The 13,883-nt window shown below is 41.7% G+C and overlaps 1 protein-coding gene across 22 annotated transcripts in view; it reads left to right on the plus strand.

Annotated features, from left to right (window-relative positions):
* NRXN1 (neurexin 1) overlaps positions 1-13,883 on the plus strand; it is a 1,058,130-nt gene that overhangs the window by 626,580 nt on the left and 417,667 nt on the right. For 4 of the 22 annotated variants that reach the window (XM_069494626.1, XM_069494627.1, XM_069494628.1 and 1 more), the window contains exon 1: positions 4,841-5,970. The exons of the other annotated variants lie outside the window; for them this stretch is intronic. In XM_069494626.1, the coding sequence (XP_069350727.1) occupies positions 5,721-5,970 (250 nt within the window). In that variant the 5' untranslated portion in view covers positions 4,841-5,720. Of the gene's footprint in view, positions 1-4,840; positions 5,971-13,883 lie in introns of those variants that run through there. 22 annotated transcript variants of the gene reach the window in all.

Here is a 13,883-nt window from a genome sequence, read left to right on the forward strand (position 1 = left end):
ACAAAAAAAATAAATGGAATCATAAAAAAAAAAAAAAGAAATACAGGTGGATGGGTATGTGGGGTCCGTTTGCCTTTTCTTCATGCTGACAGCAGTAGAAATGCAAAATGCAAGACTGACACTCTCCCCATTTTTAATTTTTAAAAGATTGGTGCTGCTTGTGGGTTTTAATATACTTCCCTCTGCTGCTTTTAGTGTCTACTTTTCTATTTAAAAAACTTAATACCGAGCTGTAAGGCTGTAAGGATTTCCAATTAAGCCTAAGAAAATCATGAAAAGGTTGAAAGTGTCTGCCTGACAACCATCCTGTTTCTTGAGACAAAAGGGTTGATTTTTGGAGTATGAAAACATACTTTGAAATGACCTGTCCTTTTCCATTTCTCCACACACTCCTTCTTCCACTCACTCTCCGCTTCAATCTCTTTCTATTTCCTTTGTTTTCTCCCCTCGGATTTCAAAACCACTTCCCATTTCTTAACACTGTGGTCCAACTTAAGCTACCTTGCTTTGGTTTACTGCAAATCTCAGCTGTGAGTGGGCTTAGGACAGTTTAGCACACACAACTCTTAGGTTCCTTCAGGTAGATCTCAGTAACCACAGCGGTTAGGAGCAAACGAGGGTAAACCACTCTTAGAAGGGTTCCCACAAATACAGGTCATAATGTGTGCAAGTCTCAGACCAATGTCTGCTGCAGAAACAGACATTTATTAATAAGTAGGCACAAGATTTTATAGTCTGTTCTAGAAGCTTCGTGAGGTTCCAGCTCTTTATTCTTTTAGGTGCCTGAAAAAATGTCTTGTAAAAATAGGTTTTCCTGAAGCAAATATGGCAGTATTTCAGTGGCAGTATCCAGCTCACCATCTCTCAGAATTAGGTGACTAACAACTGCTAGGAATCAATAACAGTACCTGCCTCATACTGTTTTGTAATGATTAAATGAGTTAATACATTTAAATCTCTCAGAGTAAAGCCAGCTACAAATAAGCGTTAGTTCTTACTATTACTGATGGTACGGAGTGAAAGGCCTCTTAGATTCAAATACTCTAATTAAGTAGAAGTGAGGTGTGTCTATAAAAGCTTTTTCTGATCTCCATATCTCACGTATCAGTGATTTCACCAATAGGAGAACCAATTCCTAACTTCCATTATACCAATTAAAAAGTGATTAATTTCATCAATGATAACTTATCTTCAACAAATATTATAACTAATGAGCAAAGCCAACTCATGATTAGAGAAGCCACCTCTGGCTTCTGTGATTCTGACTGAGATATTGGAGGATAAATTACTGACAAAGGTACTGACACTGTGCAGTGTAGAACATTAACACACACGTCTATCACACTGTCTATGCTGAAATTTTTGAGAATAAAATACAGTTAGCTTAACACCGTGATTCCTCCAACCAGTCCTTTACTTACCTAAGAACACTTTGTCAGATGATGCCTCAGTTTCCCTTAGATAATACAATTTCAAGCATAAGGCCTGACCAGCTGAAGAGACACAAATTAGTGAGTAAGCACACACTTTATTTGTTTCATCCAGATTAGGCATGCTTTTGCCCACAATACTTTTTCTCTGCTATCTGGACAGAGAATTGCTCCTTGTTCCACAAAATTACAACCATTTATAACAAATATTGCAGCATCAGTATCACAGCATCCACCCTAGAACCTCCTAAGTATTGCAAAGGTGCCCTAGACATCTGCCTGAAAGACTACAGCTACAATTTCTTCTTTCGAGGCAGCCATAAATATTTCCTCTGTAGCTCTTAAGGCTCCAGTAAAACCAAGATTTCTGGCCTATCCTTTCCCTAACCCTGCCTTTATCTCCCAAGGCCCCAGACAATATAAGGCAGGCAGAGGGGAGCCTTTTCTTCATTGAATGCTCTTGGGAAAGTTCATCAGAATCTCCTACACTTCTTTTATTTCTGTGGCTTTACTTTGTATAAATCACTCTCCAAAGTCTCAGCCCCATCTTTTCCCAGCAATCAAGAGAATAACAAAGTTGATCCTCATTATTCACAGAAATGAATTTACCTCCTCACTAAAATTTATTTGTAACCTGTGGCACTTTGGTGATCCTGAGCTGACATGCAGAGAATGGCAAAAACTGTAAGTCCCCGATGCACATATTCCCAGCTGAGGTTGAATAAGACTATGCTCTGCATTCTTATTTCAGCTCTCAGACTATAAACGGAGTCCCCTATTTTAGGTCTTTTGAGCACCACATTTTTCATATTTTTGTGCTTTTTATTGGTGATTTTGCTGTTTGAAATGGCCCTCAAGGGTAATGCTGAAGGGCTGTCTAATGTTTATAGGTGCAAGATGGTTGTGACGTGCCTTATGGAGAAAATACATGTGTTAAATAAGCCTCATTGAGGCATGAGTTAGAGTGCTGCTGGTCACAAGTTCAGTGTTAATGAATCAACAATACATATTAAATAAGGTGTTTTTATTCACAAACGTACATAAAACAAGTTTATGTATTGATTAGGTGATGAAATGTTGTGGCCAGAGGTTTGCAGGAACCTAACCCTATATTTTTCTCTAGGAACAATGGTTCAATATTTCCTGGTTCATTGTTCACAGTGACTTTATTTGTGATAACTACTGTGAATAATGAGAATTGACTGCATGTAGTAGTGACTAGACATGTTTCACATACGCTGGGTACTCAAGGGAGTACAAATAAAGACTTGACTCCTGTCCTCTTCAGGAATTACCATCTGGTTGAGGAAGGAAGAACAGATTAACACCATATATGAGGGTATTGGAGAACAATGCAATGCTCTACATTTCTTATAGGTGGAGGGGAAGTGAATGTTTTGTTCATGCTAATCAGATTGAATTTGCTAGACCTATATAAGAGGAGACACATAATGCTTTAATTGTAGGGAGCATTTGATATATTTTAAAGTACTCTAGCATTATATATTGCATTATATCCTTCCTACCCTGTGGGATTGTTAGGAAAGATAGGAACATGACTATTTTATAAAGGAAGCCACAGTGCCTGAGGGAAAGGCTAAGTAACTAATGTGATATAACCAGTAAATGGCCATGTCAAGAATGCAGCACAGGTTTCCTAACTCTTAATACAGTGCTCTTTCCATGCTCACACTATGAAATGTCAAATTCAGAATATGGATCCATAGTCCTGAAAACATACTGTGAGGATGATTCTCTTTTTCCTTCTGAAGCTCTACTTGATATTTCAAAAATGAATATTCAGAACTCTTATTAGTGAATTAAAATACATATGTTACAAACATAACAAAATGAAGAGGAAATGGCCTGGGGACAAAGGTAGGATCTGTACGCAGTGAAAGATGCTGTATTTGGGTTTTGCTGGTCTTTGAGCAGTTGTGGAAAGTTAGGGGACATGGCATTTGTAAGTAGATAAAAGCACCTTCTTTAAAAAGAGTGAACAATGTTGACTAATGAACTACTGAAGAATTTTCTTTTCAGTAAAATAAACTTTTGACAGGAATGTGAGATGTTGGATTGTTACAGATTTGATTTGGGGCCCCACGACACTGTTTATATAGTGGCCTTCAGAGTCCTGTGGTTGACTCTTTGAATGGACTAGGAAGCAATATACAAGTCTAAATGGTTACTTGGGTGAGTAGCTGAATTGAATCAAATCCTTCCAGAATTGCTCTTTTTTTCAATACAGGATTTTATTGTCAATAACAGATTATATGGATGGTGAGATGCTAGAGAGAAGTCATGCCTGTTTATTTGTTTTCCTTTGGCTTTAAATAGAAATAATAATAATAATAAAAGCCCAATCACTAGACCTGACATAGTTTTTATCAACTTTTGTAAACCAAGGGAGTGTTTCAATCATAGTCCCAAATCTTAATTGCTAGCCTCCAGTTCCTGCTGCCCTTCTTCCCAAACCCACTTGCATTGCTTGATTTCTACTCTTAGGTGTGTGTTGGCTTTGCTGGTCTTTCACCCAGGACACACAGCTTTCAGTTAAAGACGCTGTGTTTCAGCAATATAAATGAAGAATATAAATGACCTCTTTTTCTTGAGGGTACTAGATTTAGGAAATTTTGTTCCTTGATGCTATTTTCCTTATGAGACAGGATGAAAGAAAGGAAGAATTCCACCCTAAGGAAAGATCATCACAGTGGGGCTTCTATAGAAATCTTGGGAGACCTTAAGTATTCCTAAAATGTTAACCGAAATACAAGCAATTTCATTCATACCATTTCTCTCTTCTCTGCCTTCTCCTAATTCTCTCCTGGTCCTTTCTCTTCTTCTCTTCCCATTCTCCCACTTTCTGATTCTTTCCCAGCTGCCAAATTATTAATAAGTCTCATCCCTTTTCCTCCTTGAGAGTTTTGGTCCCCTGAACTTCCACTGCCTTACATGAGATATGATACTGTAGTCGGAAGAGGACTCTTTGTTATGAGTAATATGTGTAATTAACAGATCATCAAACCTGGATGCTTGAGTAGATGGTGTCAAGCCATATTTAGCATATTGGGTTTAAACACCTGGTAGAACAAGTTTGGTCCAATAAAAAGAGCCGAATTCTTTCCCTTTTAAGAGCTCTAAAGACACTGGTTACATCTACACCGTAGGGGTAGGGGAAGGGTGCCTATTTGCCATTGTAATTCAGACGGAGGGATCACCTGGCAGAGGGAGAGTTGCTTTTTAGGTGTTCCCGCATCGCATCGCCATACACGTGTCCCTTTGATGTGTGGAGAATGCGAGGGAGAGGCAAAGCAGGGCGATTTTTGTGGGAAGCTAGACCAGCCTCCCTCGTTACATAGGCTCGTCCTCTGCATTGCATCCGAGCTTCAGTGATTTGCTGTTTGGAGACTGCAGATTTGCATAGAGCCCCTTGCTTCACCAGCGTGTGTGGTTTTCCTTTCTTTCTTTTTTTTCTTTTCTTTTTTCTTTCTTTTCTTTTTCTTTTTTTTCTCCCCTACTCCTTCGTCCGCTTCCTCTTCTTCTTCTTCTCAGCCGTCTTTCCCCTGTTCGATTCCCGCTTTCTTCATAAGGGTGCACTCTTCCCTCTGAACCCCTCGCCGGGCGTAAGTGTCAGGAGGCGGCGGACGCGGAGATTGCCTCGGGAGCAGGCGATGCGCGCCGCTGCTCCGCGCGCTGCCCGGGGGAGGCTGGCGCTGGCGGGCGAGCCGGCCGGGGCTGAATGGAGGGAAGGGGCGCCTCGATTCCATGGGGTCTGCTTCTCTCTTGAAAGGAGGTTGGGCCGGCGAAGTGGCCTCCCCAGTCCCCACACACAAAGCTAAATGGATTTACCTAGCGGATTCGCGGTGGATGGCTGTCATGTAGAAGTGAGGACCCTCCGGGAGGAGCTTTAAACAATTTCTCGGTTCCCCACCCCCCGGCACGCACTCTCGCCCGAAACTCTTTGGGAGTATCTCTCGAGAACCTGGAGCCCTGGAAATCTGGGAGCAGTCACCCGCTCCGCTTGCTGTTCCCCGGGGCTGCCTTTCCGGACAAGCCCCCCGCCAGCTGCATTCGCCTCGGCTATGTTTCGGATTGTTTGGGGTGCAAGGCACGGTGGACTCCAAGACCCCGAGAAGACTGTCCGAAGGAGAGAGAAGATGGGTGCCCTGGCGCGGTGAGGCGGTCGGCCCCTCAGCCCACCCCGAGCCGCCTGCTGCCCCGCGCCCTCTCCGCTCCCCGCGCCCCAAACTTTGCCTCCCGCGGCGGCTGCCCCTCGGCGGGCGCCCCGCCATGTACCAGAGGATGCTCCGGTGCGGCGCTGAGCTGGGCTCGCCCGGGGGTGGCGGCGGCGGTGGCGGCGCAGGGGGGCGCCTGGCCCTGCTCTGGATAGTCCCGCTCACCCTCAGCGGCCTCCTGGGAGTGGCGTGGGGGGCGTCCAGTTTGGGAGCGCACCACATCCACCATTTCCATGGCAGCAGCAAGCATCATTCAGTGCCTATTGCAATCTACAGGTCACCGGCATCCTTGCGAGGCGGACACGGTGGGTCTGCGATGCCAAGTTCTCGCGGGCTATCCCCTTTCAACCCTGCACTCGCTTCTGGGCCCCTAAGGCTCAGAGAAACGGGAGCTCGAGAAAAGGGAGGTGCATTTGGGTGTGTTTGGTGGGAGCCACTTATCTCTTTGAAGACAATAGAAAGGGGTTGAGGGAAGGCGTCGCGGGTGTTTGTGGTGAGGGGTGGGAGGGGCATTCCCTGTTTCTGTGCAAGGAGAGAGATATGGGCACTTACTAAAGGACCAGCTCGGGCTGGGCGGCTGGGCCCCACGGGAAGGGGGCGTCACTCGCCAGAAGGTCACTCAGTGGCTGGATGGGGCGCAGCGCTCAGTCTAGGGACCTGAACGCCAGAGAGAGGAGGGCGCTGCAGAACCTTTTGTCTGTGCTGTATCTGCTGCCCCACCTCCTGCCTATCTTCCCTGACCTGGGGGGGGAGAGATTCCAGCCGCACATTCCTCCGAAGTGCGCCCAGACTGCAGTGACAGCCAAGCGGTCCCGGGACTCACTCAACGGGAGGCTAATTCCTTTTGCCCCCACCTCTCCCTTAACTGGAGAAGATAGAAGGCTAACGGAGGCTACCTCTCCAAAACAGGCCAGCCCTTATCAGTCACGGAGGGGACCTCTGGGCACCACCCCCTTTCATCCACTCCACACATAAATATATTTATTTTTCATGGTAATTAGGCTGAGTTATTTTTCAAATGACTACACAAACCCATCTCCCTGAGGATCAATCTGAAGGCTATTGGGATAAGGGAGGTCCTGGTTCCTCCTTCCTCAGTGTTTGGTGCTTTCCAGGAAGGGCAAGTGTGTCAATGTTTGCTGGGCTAAACCAGGAGGTCTGCATGGAGGAGGAGAAGTTAGAGCTAAGGAAGCTATTCCCCTAACTGCCGGTTTCTTTGTAAAGAGCAAAGTGTGGAGAAAAGCCTTGGTTGGCAGGTTTCTTCTCCAGAGTGGCCAAACATTGTGAGGCTAGATTCCTCTAATCTTCAGATAAATGCCCATTTTAGATTCCCTGAATTGCCAAAACATAAAACATCTAACGTTTTTTGTGTGTTGTTCCCCATTCCCCATTTTTCTTCTCCCACAGTGTAAAATTCCCTTCTTTAGAAAGCAGAGTGAAAGTTGTGGACCTCTTTTTATATCCCTTTTCCACATCAGCTCCAGATCCTTTGCCCCTCTCCCTGCGTGATTTCTCTCCCCCTGAGCAGCTGCTGGTGCCACCAGGATCCGGTTAGATATGAGAAGTTACAGGATAATCTAAATAGAGACTAAGTGCCACTGGCAACCTCGCTTTGAGAGCAGAATAGGGGAACACTTCACTATGGGTCCTAGAGATTGGTTCCTTGCTCCTTCTCCTGGTTGTCTCTCGAGTTAAGAGCGGCTAGTATGGAGACAGGAGTGATGCCACAAACCCGGCTTCTTAGCGACAAGTAACAGAGAGTAGATCCTTATGAAACAGTAGGGAGTTTCTGGTGATCTCACCACAAACTCAAGTATTCCAGGAGCTTGTTGCTCCCTTGACCTGGGTGCAGTTCTCAACCACTGCCCCGATGTTGTGCGAAACTGTGAGTCCCGTGGGGGGGAGGCAAGTCAGGACTGCGGGGGAGGGGCAGACAGCGTGGGTGGGTGGGTGCGGTGAGCCAGATGGGGGCATGCGAGGGGGCGGGGCGCCTGATTGTACCAGTGGGAAGCACTTGTCTAATAATCTCATATACATGTTAACTTCTCCTTTTCTGTGTCTCTGCCTCTCTCCAGAGGGGTGAGGCGGCTCGATGGGGAGGGTGCCTGGGGGTGTGGGGGGAGGACAGCCAGGGGGCCCTGCCGCAGAGTCCGGCACTGCTTTCTTCTCACCACTGCAGCTTCTACCCCTGTTAGGCGCCGTCTGCTGGTCTCTACGAGCATTTCTTTCCCTCCACAATCCAGTGCTTGTCTTCGGGTGTGAATGCAAGAAAAATCAGAGGCATCTATCATTGTAAAAGAGAAAGAATAGGAGGAGAGTGGAGAAAATTGTGAGCGGCAGTTGGTATCATTCTTTTGGGTCAGCAAACTTTCTCTTTCTCTTTTCCTTCGAAGGTTCTATTGTGTGGTCATATTTGTGTGTTTTTAAAACTCTGCCTACCTTCCTCACACTCACTCTTTTGGAAAAGGCTGTCTCTCTTCCTGATTCTTTTTGATTTTTCAATCAGAAGAGCAAACTTACCTGTCAGTAACCAACCCCCACCAAAGAAAAGCCGGGGTGTGGATTTTTCATACTTCATCTCTTCCCTCTCTTGAAAAGAAGGAATGTTAACTCTATAGAGAACAATCAAGGAACATTAAGATGAAAAATAAGCCTCTCAGAGTGGGGGGTGGAGAAATGGGTGAAGTGGGAGTACAGAGGGTCTGAGAATAGAGCAGGCAGGGTGGTGGCTTAAAGAAAAACCTGATCACAAAGAGGTGATGTTGAATTTGTTGGGTCAATAAGCTCCCTGAATATTTAGCTAATCATTGGGACAAAGGGCCCACAAGGAAAGAATCTTTGAGCCTAATAGATGAGGGTGAAGGGAAAGCACAAAGGTAAATGGCAATATAATTAATTCTTAGCTGAAAGTCAAGACAGGTGAAAAAGAAGCTTAGTTCAAAATTTGAGACTATTGCAAATATAGAGGTGAACAAAATGAACCAGCCTGTGTAGTTGTGTTAGAATTACTGGGAATTTCAAGATATTTTTTTTCATAGGTAATGCATGTATATGCTTGGATGTATAAAGGAAAAATTCGTGTGTGGTATATTTTAAGGAATAAAATCGAGTCTCCTATGTTTTGAAAACTGCTGGGCCGACTATCCAGGTTCATTCTTCTTCATTTTCTCATCTTGCCATGCTTCATTTGCAGTATTATGAGGTGTCACTTACAAGGTTTGCAGGGTGCAGGGAGTGCTCATGGCTACCCGGAACATCTTTGTGCTAGCTGACCCAGTTGCAGGGATTATGGTGAGGATTTTTTTAAGTGCATAGGAGAAGCAGGTTTTGAGAACACTGCAGGGTCCCACTTTATTTTGCATGTACTTGAAAACATAAATGGTGAAACTGCCTCGGTAGAAAAATTATTTTTTCAGTTAAATAAACAGAGAGCTGTGTGACTGTAAATGATACAAAGCAAGCCTGCTTGTAATTAAGAATGCTACTTAACACCAACAAGAGTCCAGAATAGACCAGTGTGCTCAGCCAGTACTCCTCTCATGATGTGCCATATGTGGGGAGCATAGAATGATGTCAGTGCAATGCTCAGGTTCCCATCTCAGCTCCCGGCTCTTCTAACTGCCTCTGCATACTTTAGAAAATTAGCTTAGAGTCTCTCAATAATTTCAGGAGATGAAGGAGAAAGCCATCATAGATCGGAGCACACCAGTGCCAGCCATTCTCCTCCCACAAATATGAGCTCCGGAAATTATATTGCCGTGATTAGCTTATACTATTAAAGGGCAAGAGGGCTTTCCCAGAAGGAAATGTTAACAGATTTTAAAAGTGTGGTTTGTAATTGAAGTTGCCCAATGGTGTTATATAAAGATAATAATTATATCTTGAATTTATAATGTTTCTCTTTCCGAGGCACTTTCAGTACACATACCGAACTTCTAAGAGGAGTGGGGGGTTTCTGAGGGAGTTTGAATGTAATTTTTTGCTAGAGATACTGAGGCATACCACAGAAGTGCCAAAAAATGGGGCCAGATATGTGATCAGAGTCAAAGAGGAATTAGAATCAAAGCTGCATGGCCCCTAGCCCAGAGCAATTCCATGAGCTCAGAGGTTTTTAAACTCGAACTAAGAGGGTCCTCTGTGTAGTTTAATGGTTAATCTCTTGGAGAAGAAATCATAAGAAGTGTGACCAAGAATGTTGCTTCCAGCATGCTTTAACAATAATACTCACTGTAAGAAAGGTTGATAGCACCTCACTGCTATCCCACAGATCACTTCATTGATTCTGCTGAGGAGGTTTTTGTTTTCCTGTTGTTTTTCTAGGAGGCAGGAGGTTGCTGTTTGATCAGGTGATCACTTTACTCTTTTGTGTGGCAACCAAGAGAGTGAGCAAAACCTTGCACAACCTACTCTACATTGAAGAAACATTTAGCTATTAATTTTTAATATTAATTAGATGGTAATTAATTCTTATGTGTGACCCAGCACATTTTTGGTTATGACTGTTCTGCGGAAATGGACATTGCTGTTCCACACCTTTTCTTTACTTTAGCTTCTTGGACAAAAAAATTGCGTCACTGAAATGCTGTTTTCAGTAAGATGGCTAGCTCATATCTTCAGAAGAATCTTTGAATTAGTCATGATCCAAGTAATCTTAGCATTCTAGAGTAACTTTTGATAGCCCCAAACTTTAATAGATTTATTCCTTAGATTGTTCACTCATTCATTCTGTAAATATATTGTAAATGTTTGCTATGGGCACATTTGTGTGTGTGTGTGTACCATGTACTACAGACGGCCAGAGAATAATGGGGATAATGAGAAAAGGAGTGAGGGAAGAGGAGCCAAAATACACAAGGCACAACCATCAAGAAGTTTACAGCTTAGTTCTAAAAATCCAAGCTATGGTTAGAAAGAGTCAATCCTAAAACACACAAATAAAACCTCTCTTTAAAAACAGGTAGTCTCCAAGTATAAATGCAAAAAAAATGCATAAAGTTTATGTATATGTAGCCATCATCTGCAACTCAACATGAAATGATCTGATAAAAACATCAAAATAGTGAATTTTATCTGCATCACTTTTTATTGTCCTTTATTATTAATGTTCTAGAGAGAACTTGTGGTGCAATTGCTTTCCACCCAGTGCTGCATGTCTTTCTTCTAACAAAATGTACAGCTTTCATTTTTCAGATACAGATAAGGTTTGTTTTACAAGCATATTGAAGACAGGAATTCACTGATTTAAATTCACACTAATGTATAAATAATTGAGGCAGCTTGATCTGGTAAGGAAAATTCTCAGAAATGTATCTATGTGAAAATTTGACCATTGCCATTTACTAGTATTGTGTAAACTTACTAAGCTACTTACCTTTATAATGAGTTATATTGCAGTGAAGAATAAATGAGACCATGAATTTTTAAAATGCCCAAACTATAATAGGCCCCCAATATTTTTTTTTAATGATTGAAAGAAACTTTATAAATACTCTTCCATGAAGCCTGTGCTCCAGTAGTGAGGAGGGGCTGCACTAATTCAGCTGCACTTTCACCTGAGCACTATGCAACCAAAGGCAGCTCTGCTTAGCCTTGGTCTTTCAGAAGAGAATAGAGCAACCCAACCTGGTGTATGTAGAGAAAACCATCCTTACTCTACTGTTGCCCCTCACCACAGTCTGCCATCAGGGGCTCATTTTTACTACATTGTGTGTCTCTTTTTAATGAAAAATACGATTAGTGTTTTGGGATGATAACGATCCCAATAATATTGAGCATGGGTTTTTATATTGTTTTGTCATTCATATGCTTGTTTTGTTTTTGTTTCTCTCTCTCTCTCTTTAAATTGGACTGGCAGACCTCTAAGATCATTTCCAGTTCTAAGATTCCTTTGATAATAAGGATCTCTTAAAATCCTCATGCTCTTGTTGTCTTTTGCCGGTGCCTTATTGATTCCAAGTGTACTGTAACTGGAGATAACTTTGCTGAGATTAAATTGCAGTCTCTTAAGCCATTCAGTTGTCCTCATCATTATTTAGGGGGTGGCTTACTTAGGTGCACAGGAGCCACAGTGTGGGGCTCAGGCTCAGGGTCCATTTCGCCTAGTACTTTCCTCTCCACTGAGGTCCCACGGTATGTCTCTTAGAAAAGCACCTGCTTCTTTCACTTGGTATTTTTGCCCAGCTTTTTCTGGTCTATGTGGGGTGTAGAATGTCTTTCCACACAGAACCTTGTGACAGCCTTTTTAAATATTCTAGTCTCTCACAAAATGCAAGATTTTGTTTTCAGTTTTGCTCACATAACAATGCATTCCCTCAAGCTTTTGACAGAACTGAGTGAACACAGCTATCTTTTAAGTATATATTTCCATAGCGCCTTCATGTAAAGTGTCTCATTTAATCATCATCATAACCCTGGCAGGGCTTAATGAGCATCATTTTGCTGGCAAGGAAACAGATTTAGAGAGGTGATGATTCTGTCAGGGTCACTTAATTAATAAGTAGCCATAGAACTTTTGCTTTTCCATGACAATATGTTAAGAGGCAGGATTTTGTGGGGAAGGGGAAAGACACTGCATTTGAATTTAGAAGACCTGAATTTTGTTCCACTGTCATGACTTTACAATTTTCACTTCTCAAAAAATTATTGCTTCATTAAGAAAAAAGAGGCCAAAAAAAAAAAAAAATACTTAACTCATACAACTGTAAGAATTTCCAGTCAATATTGATATGAAATTTATATCCACATTCCAGTGGAAGAAATTTTATCTAATGTTGCATTGTGGTACTGAGTCTATACATAAGTAGGAAGGTAGAGAAGGATTGATGAATGAGGACTATTCTCAAATTCAGCCTGAAGGGCTATCCTTAGGCAGTGATAAAGAATATTATTAATCAAATAATAATAATTATACTAAAAAGCTGTAAGACTAGATGATGATTTCTGTACAGACTTCCTTTTAATCACCAAGCATAGAGGCAGATAAGAAGAACCTGCTGTGTTAATTGTGTGGACATGATATCTATGAGATTTGTGAATTGTAATTGAGGCAGTATAGAAAGGTGTTTCTTTGGTGTATTTTCAAGGTATGTGGTTATGTACATATTACATTAAGTTTTATGTGAAGCTTCTATGAATCTTGTAGTCATTTTTATTGTGAAATTCTGAATATAGTATCCTTTTTGGGCTATAGGCTCCCCAGTTTAAATGTATTACATAATGTGACCTACATTTTTTAAAGCAAAATTATGGGCTTTATATGTTCATGTGTATATTTGGTGATTTGTTTATCAAATAACTAGAACCGGCAAAAGTTTTATGATATATTTATAACTATTAACAACTAGAAAGAAAGAAAAATTTTAAGCAAAATGCTTTTTAATATATGGTAAAATACAAGGCAGTGACATTTACTGATTTGGACATCACTTCTGCATGGTTGTTTTGATTAGCTGGGTTGCCACTGGACTAACGTTAGTACATGTAATTATTTATGTGGTTCAGCCTCTCTTGGCTACTAGTTATGTACCGTGATCATGGCGTATTTTTCTAGGTGACTATGGGTTTGAGAGTTGACTAAGAGAAGTGGTATAATTTTGGATTTGTAAATCTCTAATTTTACACTGCGACTGAATTATCTAAATTGAAGATAGAGTATAAAGCACATCTCTAAGAGTGATTGTGATGCTGTTCTAAAAAATACATTAAGGGAAAATGTGGTAGCTTAGTGTCATGATACTATCACACTAATGGATTAGCACTTTTATTTAGGCATGCAGCAGAACATTTTAAAGAAGTGTGTAGTTTTTTTGAGCAACTTGTCTTTCAAATTTTTCAAGATTTTGACTTTGTTAGTTTAATGAGTGCTTTAGTTCATATCTATGTCATTTTATGTCTAGTTATCCTTTTTAATTATCAAGTGGGTGATAGTCTGGTGTAGAGAAATAATACTGGAGCATGACTAATTTAAGTACCTTTGGGAATTTTTGCCTAGATGTATATAGACACTGAACTTTCTATTTGGTTTAGAGGATACTATTTAATAGCCTACTTCCTCTGTATTTCATATTTATTTCTGAAAATCTTGTCATATTGGACCATTTATTCCTACATAGTAGGAAAATCGATCATTTTCTAGATTATATGTTTCCAAAGTTGAAGTAGAGAAACTTTCCTCAACATTCTAAGCTACATTTTTTTGAAGTCCACAGTTAACATTTCA

Source organism: Eulemur rufifrons, chromosome 19 (assembly GCF_041146395.1).
Source record: "Eulemur rufifrons isolate Redbay chromosome 19, OSU_ERuf_1, whole genome shotgun sequence".
Lineage (NCBI taxonomy): Eukaryota > Metazoa > Chordata > Mammalia > Primates > Lemuridae > Eulemur > Eulemur rufifrons.